We start from the raw sequence: 19,912 nt of genomic DNA on the forward strand, positions 1-19,912 counted from the left end.
GATAAAAACCCTTAAGAAAGTGGGAACAGAAGGATCATATCTTAACATAATAAAGGCCATATATGACAAACCCACATCTAACATCGTACTCAATGGGGAAAAGCTAAAACCATTCCCCCTAAGACCAGGAACAAGACAAGGTTGCCCACTTTCTCCACTTCTATTCAACATAGTGCTGGAATTTCTAGCCACAGCAATCAGACAAGAGAAAGAAATAAAAGGCATCCAAATTGGTAAGGAGGAAGTAAAATTATCACTATATGCAGATGATATGATACTATATATAGAGAACCCTAAAGACTCCACCAAGAAACTATTAGAGCTGATAGATGAATTTAGTAAAGTAGCAGGATACAAAATTAATATTCGGAAATCAGTTGCATTTGTATATACCAATGATAAAATATCAGAAAGAGAACTTAAAAAAACAATTCCATTTACAATTGCTCCAAAGACTATAAAATATCTGGGAATATATCTAACCAAGATGTAAAAGATCTGTACTCAGAAAATTGTACGACACTGAAGAAAGAAATGAAAGAAGACATAAATAGATGGAAACACATTCCATGTTCATGGATAGGAAGAATTAATATAGTTAAAATGTCCATACTGCCTAAGGCAATAGACATATTCAACGCAATTCCTATCAAACTACCAACGACGTTTTTCACATAAATAGAACATATAATCCTGAAATTTATATGGGACCATAGAAGACCCCGGATAGCCTCAGCAATCTTGAGAAATAAAAACAAAGTGGGAGGTATAACGATACCTGACTTCAAACTATACTACAAGGCTACAGTAATCAAAACAGCATGGTACTGGCATAAAAATAGACACATAGATCAATGGAACAGAATAGAGAGTCCAGACGTAAATCCATGGCTATATGCCCATCTAATCTACGACAATGGAAGCAAGAATGTATGATGGGGTAAAGACAGTCTGTTCAATAAGTGGTGTTGGGAAACCTGGACAGACACATGCAAGAATATGAAGCTGGACCACCTCCTTACACCATATACAAAAAATAAATTCAAAATGGCTTAAAGACTTAAATGTAAGATCTGAAATCATAAAATATCTAGAAGAAAATATAGGAAGAAACTTCATGGACATTACCCGGAGTAAGATTTTCACTGATATATCCCCTCGCGCGAGGGAAGTAAGAGAAAAAATAAACATGTGGTATTACATCAAACTAAAAAGTTTTTTCACAGCAAAGAAAACCATCAATAAAACAAAAAAGGGATCCTACTGAATGGGAAAAGATATTTGCCAATGATATATCTGATAAGGGATTAATATCACAAATCTATAAAAAAACTTACTCAACTCAACTCCAAAAAAACAAACAACCCAATTAAAAAATGGGCAGAGGACTTGAGGAGAAATTTTTCTAAGGACATACAGAAAGCAAGAAGACATATGAAGAAATGCTCAACCTCACTAACCATCAGAGAAATGCAAATAAAAACTACAATGAGATACCACCTCACTCCAGTCAAAATGGCTATCATCAATAAATCAACAAACAACAAATGCTGGCACGGATGTGGAGACAAGGGAACGCTAGTGCACTGTTGGTGGGATTGCAGATTAGTGCAGCCACTATGGAAAACAGTATGGAGGTATCTCAGGAATCTGAAAATGGAACTACCCTATGATCCAGTAATTCCACTCCTAGGCATCTACCCGGAGAAATCCAAAACTCCAATTCAAAAATCAGTATGCACTCCTATGTTTATTGCGGCACTTTACACAATAGCCAAGATATGGAAACAACTGAAATGCCCATCGGTAGACGACAGGATTAAGAAACTGTGGTACATTTATACAATGGAGTATTACGCAGCCATAAAGAAGAAAGAAATCTTATCATTTGCAACAACATGGATGGATCTAGAGAACATTATGTTAAGTGAAATAAGTCAGAAAGAGAAAGACAAGTACCATATGATCTCACTTATATGCGGAATCTAAAGAAAAGAATATGTGAATGAACTAATCAGAAACAGTTTTGGGGACACAAAGAAAAAACCGAGAGTTGTTAGATGGGCGGGGGGGTGGTTGGGGATAAGGGGAAAGGTGAAGGGATTAGGAAGCAGCTGGTAACCACAAGATGGCCTCAGGGTTTTCTGAAAATTAATTTGGGGAACTTATTCAATAATGTTGTAAAGATTTTGTTTGGTATTCGATGGACATGCGTCCTATTTGGGAGACCACCTCAGAGATAATGTGGATGCCTGATCATGGCATTGTACACCAGGAGCTAAACATTAATGAATGCCAACTATAATTTTATATATATAATGTGATGGCTCTGTGTGAGGTCAGAGGGATAATGGATGGGGGAGGGGGTTTCATAGTGTGAGGGATATAAATGATGAACGTCTAAGTATTACCTTGTCTTGTACACCTGAATCTAATAAAAAAAACAATAACAACAACAACAACAAAACTAAAGATAAGTATTGGTAAGGATGTGTAGAAATTATATTTGTTGTAGACTTGGTGGGAATGTAAAATGGTACAGCCACTATAAAAAAAATAGCGTAGAAATTCCCCACAAAATCAAAACTAGAATTATTATAAGATCCAGCAATCTCACTCCTGAGTTTGTATCCAAAAGAATTTAAATCAGGACCTCAAAAAAAAATCTGTACTCCTATGTTCATCACAGCCTTTTTCATAATAGTTTATTTTCATAATAAGTCAGATTTTCAGATGACTGGGTGAAGAAAATGTGATATATATCCACAAACAATGGAATATTATGCAGCCTTGAAAAAAATAGTATAATTTGTCACAACATGGATGGAACTGGAAAACATGCTAAGTAAAATAAGTCAGTCACAGAAGGAGAAAATGACAGGTACACTGCATGATCAACTTATATGAGGCATGTACTCATAAAATAGTCTAATTTATAGAAGCAGAAAATGCAATAAATGTTGTCAGAGAATGGGGAGGGGGAAATGTGGAGTTGTACGCTCGTGTTATGTTAGTTATCCAAGATGGATGAGTTTTAGATATCTGCTGTACAACATAGTGCCTATAGTTAACAAAACTGTACTGTGTACCTTAACATTTGTTAATAGGGTAGATCTTACATTAAATGTTCTAACCACACACAGAAATAGCAAAGGGACACAAGAAAACTTTTGGAGGTGATGCATGTATTTTTACCTTGATTGTGGCTATTACATGTCGGTATATGAATGTGTCCAAACTCGTGAAATTGTATATATTAAGTATGTGCAGTTTTTAAAATATCAATTATACCTTAATAAAGCTATCAGACAGTATGTATTATACATAAAACTGTGGTCAGACATATAAAATATATTTACAAATATTTATTATGCCTAAAACTATAGACATATATGCTTGTCCGGTTTGAGATTTAATAATAGAGTTGTTTCCATAGGTCCTGGATTAAAATGATCAGTTAGGCAAAAGTGTTTTTTTAAGCATATCCATAACCTAAACCACTCTTCCACATTATGCTTTTGCTCATACTCTCCTCTTTCTGAAATACCCTACCCATACCTTTCTCTGAAATCTCCTCCTCACACTTCATTTTTATTTTCTTATCCTCCAAGGTCCAGTTCAGCTTGCTCATTCTCTAAGAGGCTTTTCTACATATCCTTTCTTCCCCAGAAGTAGAAACTCATCTTATCTTTCCTGTTTTCTTTATGTACTTTGTCTGGATTCTTATTATAGGGCTTGTCACAGTCTGTCATGCATTAGAATTAGTTGGGTGTATTTTTCTCTTCCCAACTCAATTGTTAGTCACTGGAAGCTAGGAACTGTCTTACTTCACAATGCCTTTAATGTGGAAGACACACACCAAATGTTTGTTTAATTAAATTATAGATCTGATGTAATAAACTTCTAATCCATTTAATTGGTACATGTTTCTTCTTTTTCCTTTTAAAAAGAAAAGGTTTGTGATGATGTTAACAGACATTAAATAGATAACAGACTTTATCCATGTGTCAGAATTTCAGCATACATCATCAAATGTGACATTATGTATGTCAAATCTATTGCCTGGGTTTTCATACTGGTAATTGCTGTGCCTAGTTCTAGGGTTAAAAATAGGCGGAGTAAAACAATACTGAGAATTGGAAATTTATGTATCATTGCTCAAAATATAAGGGCACAAACCAGTTGGATTTTGTTTTAATTGGGGAATATTGTGGACCAGTGTGTTTCTCCAGAGCCCATCAGCTCCAAGTCATTGTCCTTCAATCTAGTTGTGGAGGGCGCAGCTCAGCTCCAAGTGCAGTCACCGTTTACAATCTTAGTTGCAGGAGGTGCAGCCCACCATCCCATGCGGGAATTGAACCAGCAACTTTGTTAAGAGCTTCTGCTTTAACCAACTGAGCCATCCAGCTGCCCCAAACTAGTTGTATTTGACCTTTAAGTAGCATCTTTCATTAACCCTAGTTGTTTTAGTTGTCTGTTATGTCTACTCAGCCAAAAGTGGGCCTCCCTGTGACTTCTCTTGGTGGAACCAAACGTTAGCACTGGATCTTGGTGAAGGTGTTGCTCAGCCAGTTGGTATAAGTTCAGTCAGTGGGTACAACTGCAGTCTTGGAAGCAAGAGCTCATTTTCAAACTAGGTGGGTCAAGCTGTGATTTGTTCTTTCCACAAGCAGCCAATTTTTTGAGTACCAACTGTATAGGTCACTATGATGGTACTCTGAGAAGTATCTGTTAAACAGCTTCCACTTTTTAAGTGGCATATGTAAGTGGGTCAACATCTCCTTAGGAAAGCACTCCCAATGTTCCTTGCAATGCCAGAATAGATCATAATTCCTGGGAAGAATATCTTGGCATGAGGTTGTGGCAATCTTGAGCCTCAGGTTTTGACTAAGCTTTTTAGACCCCTTGCTTGGTCTGTTTCTCTCCCATCAACCTATCTTTTAGATACCTTGAGCTACCATCTTGCACCTGGGAGCTGATCACAGGTTTGCCTTCAAAGGAAAGTCATAAATCCTCTCAAACTAAATATTTTCCTGTTTCAAAACTCGTCTTTCAGACAATAGTTCAGTGGTTACCAGAGGGTAAAGGGGGACGGAGGTGGTAGATGAGGGTAAAGGGATCAAATATACGGTGATGGAAGGAGAACTGACTCTGGGTGGTGAAAACACAATGGGATTTATAGATGATGTAATACAGAATTGTACACCTGATACTGTGGATGCCTGATCATGGCACTGTACACCAGAAGATAAACAATAATGAATGCCAACTATAATTTTATATATATATAATGTGATGGCTCGGTGTGAGGTCGGAGGGATAGTGGATGGGAGGAGGGGTGTTCACAGTGTGAGGGATATAAATGATGAACGTCTAAGTATTACCTTGTCTTGTACACCTGAAACTAATAAATTAAAAAAAAAAGAATTGTACACCTGAAATCTATGTAACTTTACAAACAATTGTCACCCCAATAAACTTTAATTTAAAAAACAAACAAAAAAATTCATCTTACTCTCCCAGTAATTTCTTTCAGCTTTGGGTTTGGACTGATTCAACACTCTAGGCTTAATAAGAATTGGCCCCTGCTCTCTCCCTTCCACCTGATCCTAACCTCAGGACCTATGTGAAGACTCAATCTTATGAGCCTTCTCCCACTCTCCTCCTGAGCCAGGTATGAGTTTTGCAGCAAAATTCCATCCATTATAGTATCATACAAGTTTAATAACCCAAACAACATAGTTACCACAATGTATATGCAAATGAGAATTTACATACACATGCTGTAAGAAGAAAGGTCTTTTTTTATTTTTATGAAACAGTCTACCATTTAGCTTTCTTCCTCTTTTGTTCAGGTATTAGATACAATATTAGCCACCCATGTCAAAAATCCGAGGTCAGATTGGGGAGACTGGAATTCCAACCCTTGGAGAATACACTAAATATTTGTAAGGCACTTTATAGTTCAAATAGTATTTTAACTCAATGACCTTGTGATACCATAATTATTAACCCCATTTTATAGATGTTGGGACCCAGATTGGAGTAGTGACCTGTTTAAGTGATACAGTTAATGAGAGGCCACACTGAGATTCATACTCAGATCTGTCTTGAAGTCAGATAGGGCATCTTCTCCATGCCAATATATCTGTTTCAACTCCATCTAAAGTCCTTACCATAACCTGTAAGGCACCACATGAAATTGTCCTTGGCTATCTCTCTATGCTCATCATCCAGCACTCACCTTTTACCCAGTGCCTTCCAGCCACAACATCTCACTGTTGTTCTCACACATCAAACATGTTCTAACCTCAGGGGTTTTGGACTCACTGTTCCCTGTGCCTGTAATGTTCTCATTCCAGATGGCCCACTGGCTAGCTACCTCTCTTTTTCCTAATATGCTCAAAAGTCACCCTATGTATGTGAAAAGCCTACTTTGCCCCTATAAGACCAGGTGTATAATATAATATAATATAATATAATATAATATAATATAATATAATATAATATAATATAATATAACATACCCGGTTTTATATTAATTTTTGCTCCAAAAGACTCATTAGAGCTGATTGTCCAGCTAGGTCTTATTTTGGGGGAAACACAGTAGCTGTGTGGCTCATTTCCTCACTCTTCAGGTCTTTACTGAAGCATTTTACTTTCTGTGAGGCTCAACTTAACCACCCATTTTAAAAACCAACCCACATTCTGCTCTATCCCAGTACTCCCTATCTCTCTTCTTAATTTTTCTCCATACTACCCAACATCATTTAAAATGATCTATATTTTGTTTAAGTGTTTAAGTTCAGTCTTTTCTGACTACAATGGATGATCCACAGTGGCAGGGATTATCATCTGCTTTGTTTACTACTGTAACCATAGCACTCAGAATGCCTGGCCCACAACAGTTTCTCAATAAATATTTGTTGAATAAATTTGTTCAATCAGTAAATAAATGAGACAGTTTTTGTTGGTTCTTGGTCACAAGTGTTTTCTGCCCAAATCCATTGTATCCACAACCTGAGGTCTTTTAAATTCTGGGATTGTACCCAATGTTGACTGGGAATGGTGAGGAGGTGGCCATAAAGAAAAGAACTTACCCAGAGAGAATATTTCCCACAGTAAGACTCCAAATGACCACACATCACTCTGAGTAGTATAAACCTTGTCAAAAATGGCTTCAGGTGCCATCCATTTAAGTGGGAGTCTTGCCTAGAAAATCAAAATGGGAGAGAGCCATGAGAATAACAGCCATAACCCCAACATAGCTCAAGAGCCTGGGTTTGGGGCTCTTTGTCAAAGAACCTTGAACTTACATCTCCTTTCCAGACATAGTCAGGGTCTTTGTAGATGTCTCTGGCCAAACCAAAGTCACAGATCTTCACAATGTTATTATCAGCTAGCAGGATGTTCCGAGCAGCCAAGTCCCGATGGATGCACTAAAGAAAAGGGACAAAGGAAGCTTGGAGAGCTGCTAGGCTCTAGGATGGTGCAGACTTACAGATTTTTATCCACGAGAAGGGTTGGGTGTTAAGTGCGCTGGAGAAAGGAATGAAAACCCAGAACAGGAATGTGTCTTAGAAGTGTTCAGCCTCAGAAATATGTGTTTAAAGCTAACATTTACTGAGAGACTGATGAGTTCATCTGTTTTGAAATTTGGCTAGGTTCCACTACGCTGGAATGGTTCCTCACATTTGACTACCACTTACATGTTTTGTCCTTTGGACACTGGGATATTACCTTAGAACATAGATCTATTCTCTCCACTGCATTCTATTGCTAGTGCTCTTGGTCAGAGAGACCCCTCCTTTCCCTCATTTTAACAATTGCAATGGTCCCCAAACTGTTATCTCCAGTCTAGTCCCATTAACTAGTACATGGTCCACTCTGGTCCCCAAAGCCCAAACCTGAGCATGTTCCTGCTTAAACACTTTTATCTTGTGACAACTGGAAACCATCAAAGTTAACTTTCTTTGCATGATGTCCAAAGCTTTTCATAATTAATGTCAAGCTCTCTGTTCAGCTACATCTCCTCATCTGCCTCACCTCAATGCATCTTATGTTCTAGTCTTTAGAATTACAGAAAATTTCCTAGTTTTCCTGTCTTCATGATATTGCTTAAATATAACTTCCTCCGAAAAAAAGTACAGATTCTCGAGGCTTCCTTTTATACAGTCACAACACACTTATTTCATACTTCTATCAAGGGTCTATTCTATTTTGTTATATATGGTATCTGTTTTTCTCAGTGAATTTTGAGGAAAGAGAATTTATATTTTTCATACCTGTACCTCCAGCTGTTAGCATAGAGAACACAATAACAAATTAACAGATATTACCTGAAAATTTTTATTTTAATATATAATAACCTGCACTTCTGGTATTAAATATTCCAGCCATTTCCTAGATTAGAGTGTGAAAAATAAGTCGCTAACAACTGCAGGTAAGCAAATGAGTAGCTGTCTGCAATGTGAATGTGTGAATTTTTCAAAGAACAATTAGAAAAGGGAAGGCAAACAAGTATAAGAGGAGACTTTAGGGAGAAAAGAAAAAACCAAACTACTATGGAAACTGGTATCGTGGAAATCCACCTCCCTTCCTCCCCAAATAGTGGAAATCAAAGAACAGGAAGAATGAATGCTCACTTTTCTGGAAGCGAGGAACTCCATTCCCTTGGCCACTTGGAAGCTATAGCAGATCAGGTCCTCCAAAGTGAGAGGGTGCTTATAGAGATTATTTGAGTCTAGAGAAGAGAAAAAAATGGAATAGAGAAAGGCCAGTTGTTGAAAACATTCTCACAAGCCTGTAGAGATAGCAGTAGGAACACCTAGAGAGGAAGAAAGTCCTGCCTTCCATAAAATCTTGCAGAATGGGGGCAAAGGTGTTTGACAACAGGACCTTGGCCGGACTTACTCTACTAAGAACTCATACGTATTTTTAAGTGATGGGAATGTAATCTTGTAAATCAAATATAATAAGAATGTCTTCAGGGGTTCAAGAGCTCATTCCTTTACTGTCTGGTTACCATATATTTCAATTCTCCCCCCCCAAAAAAAATGAACACATGGTTTGTCCAGATTTCTTTGCCAATTCTGGGTACAAGAGAGAATTTGAAAGATGTCTGTTAGATGCCAAAGTTTGGGAATTTTCAGGAAATTCCCATGATTCATGGTGACAATAGGACCGAATTTTTGTAATCACAACATGTGGTCACTACATACCACACTCATTGCTAAATCACCATCGCCCAATTTCTGTCAATAGATGCAAAGTTCAGAAATTCCTTCCTCCCTTCCTGGTGTTCTAACAACACCAGATCGGGATTATAAGGGCCTTTACAATGATTCTAGTCCAAGTTACTGATTTCACTTTACAAGTAGGAAAAACAAAGCCTTGAGATGTGACTTTCCAAGGTCACACAGTAAGTACATCAGTGGTACAGTCAGTAATAAAACCCAGGTCTACTAACTCTCAGATCAGGAGATGTTTCAACATGCATTAAAGCCAGACAGATAGCACACTTAATTCATGTGTGACCAAAAGGACAATAAGAGGAATAGAGCAGATCCAGGACCATAGCAAACCAGAAAGACCAGGGGCAACAGTGGATGCCACAGTCAGGCAGAATCCTCAGGCAGAATAAGATAAGTGTCACTCAAAGTCAGTGCCTAAACCTGTCAGTTCAAACCATGGGGGTAGTAAAATGGAAGGGATACTTGAGTTCAACTTCTACTTCTCTTAATTAGCTGAGACAGACCAATATTGAGGTGGTACACACTGGTACAGCTATAATACTTGCTTACCCTTGAAATATTTCCATACTACTTGGTAAGTAGTTACTGCTCCGAGCTCTCCAAGTGCCCCCACCACTACAGTTACTCCATCCCTGCCCAGACTTTACCCTAATCCAGCAACCCCAAGACCCTGCTCTAGGGCTACATCAGGCATCTATTCTGATTGGCCACTATCTGTGCCATATTTTGCAAAACATTTTAATATCTGTATTAATACTTGCATATTAATACCCATTTGTCAATATCTTATGTATGTGTTAAATATTTTGACTAACAGACAGTATCTGTTAAGTATATTTTCTATTATCCCTGTTCTGAGTGTCAGTTTTCTCCTCTGTCTAATTGAGATAAACATCCCTATTCATCTCACAGAGAAGTCATGAAGCTCAAGGAAAGAATTCATTGGAAAGGACTTTGGAAACTGTAAAGGTCTAGAACAATGTGGGAGACTGTCATTGTAAACTACTTCTGATTGTTAATAGACGTGCAAGTTGAGTTTAGAACCACAAGTCCTCTAAACTGAATATCAACAATTATAGAGGAAGGCACATTGTTTTCTATACCACCTCCCTCAACCCTGGTCTGACCTTGTTTGGATAGTGGCCTCACCCCTCCAACCCAGCCCTTACCCTCAAACATCTGGTAGCCTTGAGTGTTGGCCAGAAATGGACCCCACATACCTATGCGGTGGGTTATTGTGGCCCCCAGAAGGTGGCGGTTACTTTCTTCCTCCTCATCAGATTCACTATAGCTCTTGTCTTCAATGAAGCCAGAGCTGGTAGAACTTCCTGTGCTAGCCACACTCTCCAGACGGTGCTTAATCAGCTGGGTGGGCTTGCCATCAGAATCATGAAAGATCTTCACATTTTTATCCATATTGATCAGAACCTGAGAGATTAAATAGATCCTCAGAGCTGGGAGAGACTTACAAATTATCTATTCCACCCTAGTCTATGTTTCCATTGGGAAACTGAGGCCTATAGAGGTGTGAGGCAATTACTGAAACAGATAGTTTGGGAGGTAGCAACAGTGCTGACTACCAGTTGAGGGCTCTGTTCTCTATGCCATGATGTCAGTTGACTCATCCCTGATGAAAGGAAGCATCCCAGATCTGGCTGTTGAAAGGGTTCCCTTGCCCTGTAAGTCAGAAGACCTTCCTAGTGCCGGGATATATGATGGCATGTGGTACCACAAAAGGTGTCTGAATACCATATTCCTGAGCTCTGTGCTTAGAAATGGAGAATATCATAAAATGGAGACACCCTCTGTTTTTTGATCACCATTACTTTACTTCCTTTGCCTTTGCTACAATTAGGAAAAATGAAGGACCCTTTCCCAGGTCTCAGGTGATTTCAGAGAACCCAGGTTCATGGCTATGGAAGAATAAAGGCATGATAGGATCTTAGGCTACCTGATTACTCTGGACCTCATAGTGTAATCTGAAGGTAACACAAACCAAAGATGTAATTTCAGCCAATGAGAGGAAAATGCTGAGTAGCCTGTTTCAGAGAAACTTCAGCATTGGAAGTGACTTTAGAGATCACTGAGTTTAAATTTCTATTGGATGCCTCTCCTCTCCTCCCCTCTTCTCTCTCTCTCTCTCTCTCTCTCTCTCTCTCTCTCTCTCTCTCTCTCTCTCTCTCTCTCATTAGAAAACATCTATATAGGATTCAAAAATGCAGATGGAGTGTGGGATTCAGTTGGGAAACTTACCTTGGAAGCAATAAAATCTCCTCTCTTTCCTCTCAGAAAGTTGGCCAGGTTTCCATATTTGCAGAATTCTACAATGACCATCAAAGGACCTACCAAAAGTACAGCCCACAGTCATCTTTCTAGGAATGATAATGAAGGGTTGCTAATTCTTGGGATAGCCTTGTCCTGGTAACCTGTTGACCAAGGATCTCCTAAAATTTTGTAAAGGATTTCTCCAGTTGTAAAGCAGTTGACTGATTAATTGTGCTGGATAAAATGGTGACTTATTCCAGAAACATCTGGCTGGCTGATGAGTGGGATGAAGGAAAATTTGGCAGAAAGGGAAAAGTATAATCAATAAACCACAATGAACATTTACTGAGGTGTTCTCGGCTGGCTAACATGAAGGTTAGAAGAATGAGCATAACAGAGCACCTGACCACATGCAGCTTACAGTCCAATGATGAAGGCAAAGGAGCATCCAACCAGCTGGATATTTCATCCATTGACTAATTGGGGCTCCTGTCTTCACCCTTCACATTGTTGCCCTACCCCCAACACCACTATCTTGCTGAATGGCATCACTCAACTATCATCGTGTTACTCCATGGCTTAAGGCTGTCTGTAGGTTTCCCATAGCCTACATTTTCTCTGTGCTTGACCACATCACAAATTATATGTGGCTTGAAGGCATCTTTTATTTATTTGTGTAGTTCAGCAGCACGACCCTCCACAAACCCCCTCCAAGCCTCTGGCATAGTGCCTCACATAAAATTAGTAGGGGCTCACAAAATGTTGTTTAAGATAAAGTTAAATGAAAGGGTAAAGGACAGTAGCAATTTAAAAGAGGAAAAAAAAGGCTTTTGGTGTAGTCAAGAGAGTGGCTTCAAATCTGTAAATGGACAGGGGTTATAGAATTGCTAATTGACTTAGTGTGTGAAATACCTCCTTAAGTTATGGTGGTGGGTGCTAAGCTAAGAAGGTGGAAGCTGAAATGGGAAACTCAAGAGGGTTATGAAGACCCTTTCCCTGAATGTATTGGCATACCTCCTTAGCACCTCAATATTTTCTTTTCAACTAATGTGTCTAAGATTCCATAGAATGCCCAAGCTGGTAAGAATCTTAGAGATACATCTGATCCCTTTATATATTGCACAGTATTGCCTAGAACAGGGGGTCAAAGAACCTGGGCTCTAGAGATTCTGTGCATAGGAAGGTCTCTATGAAGAATTCACATGCTGTACTTGAAGGCCTGTCTAAATCAGGGCCTACTTTGCTTCTGAGTGCTCTGATCCCTACAGGGCAGTTATGGTCAGGTGTGAAAGACTCCTTACCTCCAGGTTTGGTGCAGGCACCCAGCAAGTTAACCACATTGAGGTGGTTGCCGATGTGAATGAGGATCTTCAATTCTGACATCAAAGCCTTAAACTCACTGGAAGTTGCACAATCTGCTTGAAACAAATACAGTAACGCAAAAAAACAGTTGTTTCCCCTGGGAAAGGCAGCAGGAGCATAGGAGATCCTGTTTACTGCTAAAGAATTCTGGTAGAAATGTCCAGAACACAATGATTAGCTTTTGTGCTTTCCAAACAACATTATAAATGGATACATAATATCTTCCCATGCACTAGCCTGCCTGGATTCTGAGCTTTATGTACTAACAGCCTCAATTATATTACACTTTTTAATTTTGAAAAAGACATTCTTTAATAGCTACTTCTTTTGTGATAAACTTTTTTTCTGAATTACTGTCCTGGAGAGGTAATTGGTGGATTGGCCCAGTTTGATTTAAATGCTTTTCTATATGGAATCGGAGATATGGATTGAATGGCATTAGGATGCTTAAATACATACAAGTTCATCTATTCAAGATTGGAATCACACTAGAGGTTTATGGAGACTGAACAGTGTAGAATCCAGGTGCAATTCTATCCAAGCTTATTCTATATCATATAATTCTACTCATGCAATAGAAGACTATGTAATAATTCTGGTGGCCAAATCCCATTGCTGACTCATATTGGCCTTGCCAACAACTAAACATCCCAAATCTTTACTTTTATATTTATGTTTCTGAACACAGAAGAGGACAAATAGGCTGAGACACAAGGTTCCATGATGATTGGCTCATGTGCTCATGGCTAAAGTTTCCATGGAAAATATTGATCAAATGAGGGTGGAAGTTGGTTATAGTTAATTCCCTTCAGTATTTCAACTTCATATCTATTACAGACCGGTTTTATACCTGACACCAAGCATCCTTGCAGATGTCCCCCAATGGCCTACAAAGGAATATAAATATTACCTTTAAGCATTTTCACTGCCACTGTTTTGCAAGTTGAAGCTCTATCGATGCCAAATGCACAGGCTTCTACCACTTTACCAAAGGCACCATGGCCAAGGATTTTGCCTGTGGGGATGAGAAGTGTAAATGAGCAGTAGTCACTGAAAGACCCCAGGGAAAAATGAAGAGTTGGCTTCTTGTAATGGGCACCATAACTGTGAAGTCAGCATTTCTGGGAGGCATTTCTACACCACCCCATGTGAAGTAACAATACTGTTACTCTCCATTTCTTCCCTTATTACCCTTCATAACACTTACCAATAGATAGCATTATGCTGGAATATTAATTAACAATTCCCCCAATCAAAAATAAGTTCCATGAAGTCTGTCTTCTTCATTGACATATCCCAGGCATCTGGAAAAATGCTTAATATATGGTAGGTGACCAATAAATATGTGTGGAATAAGTGAATAAAGGGCTCTGCCATGCCAGCCATTGATAGAAAGGACCATGTGGGTTGGGGCAGATTTATGGGGGCCTATACATACAAACATGTCAGGTGAATGTGTTAACACATACCTGTTAATAAGATGTAAGATGGGATTATGTCATAGAAATGGAGGTGAGAGATGAGTCTCTTGAAATCTCCCCTGGAATTTACAACAAATTGAAGAGCTATAATTCCACAAAGGACTCCCAGCACAGCAGACAGGCAAGACTAAGAGATGTGCAATTGAAATCATCTAAAGGTGGGCAAACTGGGTGAGCAGGGGAGGAGGGAAGGTGGAAGTGCGGAGATGCAGGCCTCATGGGCCACAGGACACAGACTGGAGCTCCAAACTCCCTGCATGCCAGAGCTACCACAGTCATGGGACATGGAAGAATTTGGACTGCTACCACTCCCCTTATGGTCCACATTCCCACCTGGGGCATCTGCATATAACACAGCTGAACCCCACCCTCATGGCAGAGACCTTGGAGCAAAGACTGAGGGAAGAAGGTAAAAATGGTGGTTTAAGCCCTCACTGCCAAGCAGAGAATGGAAGGCATAGGCACGGAGCCTAGCCAACCCCTACCTACCCTCTGAGAGCTCACCCAACCCCACCCCCACATTCCCAGTGCTAGAAGCAGAATGGTAGCAGTGTCACATCAAAAGAAAATAATATTTGCAGTTCTGAGAACTGCAGCCATGGACTCACCGCCCAATTAGTTCTGGCAAAGGGGAGGGAGCCTTGGGTGCAGGACTGGATGTGCCAGTGGTCACAGCCATTGCAAAGAGCCACCTCTCACAACCCACTCCACCCCTGCTACCATTATCTGGGTGGATCCCTGCAGGGTAAACAGAGCCACTGAAACACACAGGCCCGGAAACTGGTGCAAGAAGGGCTTTGGAACTTCAGAAGCTCTCCACAGCCCCTCATGGAGTTGGTGCCCAGACAACCAGGATACCTGCTCAAAGAGTAGAAGCCCACCTTCCAGGGAACCCCCTCATTGTGAGAAGCCAGAACAGTACAGAGAAAATATAACACTACAGCATGAGAAAGAATAAAAGTCTACAGTTGAACAGAAAATAAAACATTCTATCAACACCTACTGGAAAGCAAAAGAAACACTTCTTCTTATCAGCCTGTTGCAGAACTCACTCTGGTAGATGCCTAGTAAGAGAAATAATAATCCATTAACTGCCATGAATGACCAAGGAAACAAGGCAGCTCAGCTAGAAAATGAAAGGTCTCCACAAAATGAACTTAAAGACATGGAAATATGTGACTTAAATGACAGAGAATGCAAAATTGTAATTCTGAAAAAAATCTCAATGAGATACAAGAAAACACAGACGGCAGTTTAATGAACTCAGAAACACAATTAAAGAACAACATGAACATTTTACCAAAGAGATTGAAATTTAAAAAGAACCAAAGAGAATTTCTAAGAGAACCAAAGAGATTGAGAACTCAAAAAAAAAAGGAAGAATGAAATAGCCAGATTAGGTAATAGAGCTGAACAGATGGAAGAAAAAAGCAGTGACATTGAAGATAGAAATCTGAAAATGACACAGATGGAAGAAGAGAAAGACATGAAAGTTAAAAGAAATGAAAAAACCCTACAAAAACTATCTGACTCTATGAGAAAGAACAATATAAGAATAATAGGCATACAGAAAAAAGAAAATGAGAAGAGAACAGAGAGGATTTTATATTCAAACAAATAGTTGACGAGAACGTCCCAAACTTGTGGAAAGAACTGGATCCTCGAATCCAAGAAGCAAATAGAACACCTAATTACCTCAACCCCAACAGTTCTTCTCCAAGGCACATTGTATTGAAGGTGTCAAAAATTAAGGATAAAGAAAGAATTCTCAACACAGCCAGGGAAAAGAAGAACCTACAAAGGAAAGTCCATTAGATTACCATCAGATTTTTCAGCAGAAAATCTACAAACCAGAAGGGAGTGGAATCAAACATTCAAACTATTGAAAGAGAGAAAGTATGAGCCAAGAATAATATATCCAGCAAAGAGGTCATTAGATTAAAAGGAGAAATAAAGACCTACCCAGAAATATGGAAGCTGAGGGAATTTTCTAACATGACATGCACTACAAGAACTACTGAAGGAGGCTATCTGACCTGAAATAAATCGCAAAAGAATACAAAACCATGAGTAGTATTATGAACTGACAGACAGAAGTAGGAAATGGCAACCCATACATCAAATAGGACACTATACAGTTAAACATAACATACAGGGCAAAGAAGAAGAAAAAAAAATACTTAAAAAAGAATGAAAAAGACAACTTGCTATTGCAGTGCAGAAATCAACTCACAGCATAAATAGGGATAATCTGTGACAACAAAAGGACAAAAGGGGAAAGAATAAAGGTCTGAACTGGCACAAGACAGTGGAGAAAATAAGCACGCTGAAGAAAATGGATCAAATATACGGTGATAGAAGGAGAATTGACTCTGGGTGGTTAACACATAATGTGAGATATAGATGACATACTACAGAATTGTACACCTGAAATCTATGTAACTTTACTAACAATTGTCACCACAATAAACTTTATTAAAATATAAAGAAATAAACATAAAAAAAGAAAGAATGAAAATGGAATACTCTAAACATGAAACTTTATTTTACATAAACTTAATGGTAACTGCTCAAAAAAATTCCAGAACTGAAATATATAACATAAAAAAAGAAGAAACACAGGGGAAAATCATAGAATACCACCACACTGAAATAATAGACAGCAAAAAAGGCAAAGAAACAAAAAGGCTCAGAAAACCAGAGATAGAATGATAGTAAATACTCATAGATCAATAATCACCCTAAATGTAAATAGACTGAACTCACCAATAAAATGACACAGAGTAGAAGATTGGATCAAAAAATTAAACCCAACCATATACTGCCTCCAAGAGACACATCTCAGCCTCAAGGACAAGCATAGACTCAAAGTGAAAGGGTGGAAATTGCCACTCCAAGCAAAAGGCATCCAGAGAAAATCAGGTGTAACCGTACTGATATCAGATGAAACAGACTTCAGGATAAAAAAGGTAACAAGAGACAAAGATGGATGTTTCATAATGATAAAGGGGACTATACAACAAGAAGACATAACAGTCATCAGTATTTATGCCCCCAATCAGAGAGCACTGAAATATACCAAGCAACTACTAAGAGAATTAAAGGCAGAAATTGACCAAAACAGAATTATAGTAGGTGACAGCTATGGATAGATTATCCAAACAGAAAATAAATAAAGAAATATCAGCCTTAAACAACACGTAAGATGAAATGGACATAATAGACATTTATAGAGTGCTTCATCCTAGAACATCAGGCTATACGTTATTTTCTGCTGTACATGAAACATTGTCAAGAATAGAACATACATGGGGAAATACACTGGGACTAGCCTCAGCAAATTTAAGTAGATTGAAATGATACCAAGAATATTCTCTGATCATAAGGCTTTGAAATTGGATATAAACTGCAAACAGAAAGCAGGAAAACCCACAAATATGTGGTGATTAAACAACATACTTTTAAAGAATGACTGGGTCAAAGAAGAAATTAGAGGACAGATCAAAAGATACATAGAATCAAATATATGGTGATGGAAGGAGAACTGACTCTGGGTGGTGAACACACAATGGGATTTATAGACGATGTAATACAGAATTGTACACCTGAAATCTATGTAAATTTACTAACAATTGTCACCCCAATAAATTTAATAAAAAATAAAAAAAAGATACATAGAAACAAATGAGAATGAAAATACATCCTACCAAAATTTTTGGATGCAGCAAAGGCACTTTTAAAACGGAAATTTATATCATTATAGGCCTAGCTCAAGAAAGAAGAAATATTCCAGATAAAAAAAGTCATGTTACAACTTAAAGAACTAGAAAAATAAGAACAAATGAAACCCAAACTCAGCAGAAGGAAGGAATTATAAAAATCAGAGCAGAACTAAATGAAATAGACAGCAAAATAACAATAGAAAAAATTAATGCAACAAAGAGCTGGTTCTTTGAAAAGATTAATAACATTGACAAACCCTTGAGTAGATTCTCTAAGATAAAAAGAGAAAAGACAAAATCAGAAATGAAAGAGGGGAGGTTATCAGGGATGCCACAGAAATACAAAGCATCATCCAAGAAAACTATGAAGAAATATATGCCACCAAATTCAGTAACCTAGAAGAAATGGACAAGTTCTTAGAGACATATCGCCTTTCTAGGCTGAATCACAAAGAATTGGAAAATCTAAATAGACCGATCACCAGTAAGGAAATTGAATCAGTCATCCAAAACCTTTCTAAAAGCAAAAGTCTGGGACCAGATGGCTTCACTCGTGAATTCACCAAACATTCAAAGAGGATCTAATATTTGTCCTACTTAAACTCTTCCAAAAAATTGAGAAAGAGATAATACTCTGTAACTCATTTTGTGATACCAACATTATCCTGATACCAAAAACCTGGTAAGAATAACACAAAAAAGAAAAGTACAGACCAATATCTCTGATGAACACAGATGCAAAAATCCTAAACAAAATTCTATCAAATCGAATGAAACAATGCATGAAAAAGATTATGCATCACGATCAAGTAGGGTTCATTCCAGGGGCACAAGTATGGTTCAACATGCACAAAATCAATCAATGTGATAAACCATATAAACAAACTAAAGGACAAAAATCATATAATTTTATCAGTAGATGCACAAAAAGCATTTGAAAAGATACAATCTCCATTTATGATTAAAACACTTAATATAATGGGTATAGGAGGAAAATACCTTAACATAATGAAGGCCATCTATGATAAACCCTCAGCTAACATCACAATTAACAGTTAGAGCTTGAAGCCCTTCACTTTATGTTAAGGAACATAATCACCTGTGCTTTTCAACATAGTGTTGGAACTCCTAGCCAGAGAAAGCAGGCAAGAGAAAGAAATAAAAGGCATGTGAATTGGGAATAAAGAATTTACACTGTCATTTTTTTCAGATGAAATGATGCTATATATAGAAAACCCTGAAGACTCCCCCAAAAAGCTATTAGAAACAATAAAGTACTACAGAAAAGTTGTCAGCTCCAAAAACAATGTACAAAATTCCATCACATTCCTATGTACTAACAATGAAAGCTCAGGAAAAGAAATTTAAAAAAAACACAAACAATTCCTTTTGCAATTGCAACAAAAAGAATAAAATATCTAGGAATAAACTTAACCAAGGATGTGAAAGACCTATACACTGAAAAGTATAAGACATTTTTAAAAGAAATTGTAGAAGACACAAAGACATGGAAAGATATTCCATGTTCATGGATTAGAAGAGTCAACACAGTATGGACATGTGTCCTGTTTGGGAGACCACCTCAGGGATGCTGTGGATGCCTGGTCATGGCATTGTACACCAGAGGCTGGACATTAATGAATGCCAACTATAATTTTATGTGTATATTGTGATGGCTCGGTGTGAGGTCGGGGTGGTGGTGGATGGGGGGAGGGGGGTTCACAGTGTGAGGGATGTAAAAATAAAATAAAATAAAATAAAACTAAATAAATAAATAAATAAATAAATAAATAAATAAATAAATAAAAATGGCCATATTACCCAAAGC

At 38.1% G+C, this 19,912-nt stretch overlaps 1 protein-coding gene across 2 annotated transcripts in view; it reads right to left on the minus strand.

Moving 5' to 3' along the window:
• Window positions 1-19,912, minus strand: part of LOC308494672 (vascular endothelial growth factor receptor kdr-like) — a 334,242-nt gene that overhangs the window by 79,183 nt on the left and 235,147 nt on the right. For both annotated transcript variants that reach the window (XM_081042530.1, XM_081042529.1), the window contains 7 exons: window positions 13,792-13,896; window positions 12,821-12,934; window positions 11,508-11,596; window positions 10,475-10,682; window positions 8,646-8,743; window positions 7,317-7,439; window positions 7,101-7,212 (listed from right to left, as the gene is read on the minus strand). In XM_081042530.1, the coding sequence (XP_080898656.1) occupies window positions 7,101-7,212; window positions 7,317-7,439; window positions 8,646-8,743; window positions 10,475-10,682; window positions 11,508-11,596; window positions 12,821-12,934; window positions 13,792-13,896 (849 nt within the window). The remainder of the gene's footprint in view (window positions 1-7,100; window positions 7,213-7,316; window positions 7,440-8,645; window positions 8,744-10,474; window positions 10,683-11,507; window positions 11,597-12,820; window positions 12,935-13,791; window positions 13,897-19,912) is intronic.

The sequence above is a fragment of the Rhinolophus hipposideros genome (genome assembly GCF_964194185.1).
Source record: "Rhinolophus hipposideros genome assembly, chromosome: X".
Classification (NCBI taxonomy): domain Eukaryota; kingdom Metazoa; phylum Chordata; class Mammalia; order Chiroptera; family Rhinolophidae; genus Rhinolophus; species Rhinolophus hipposideros.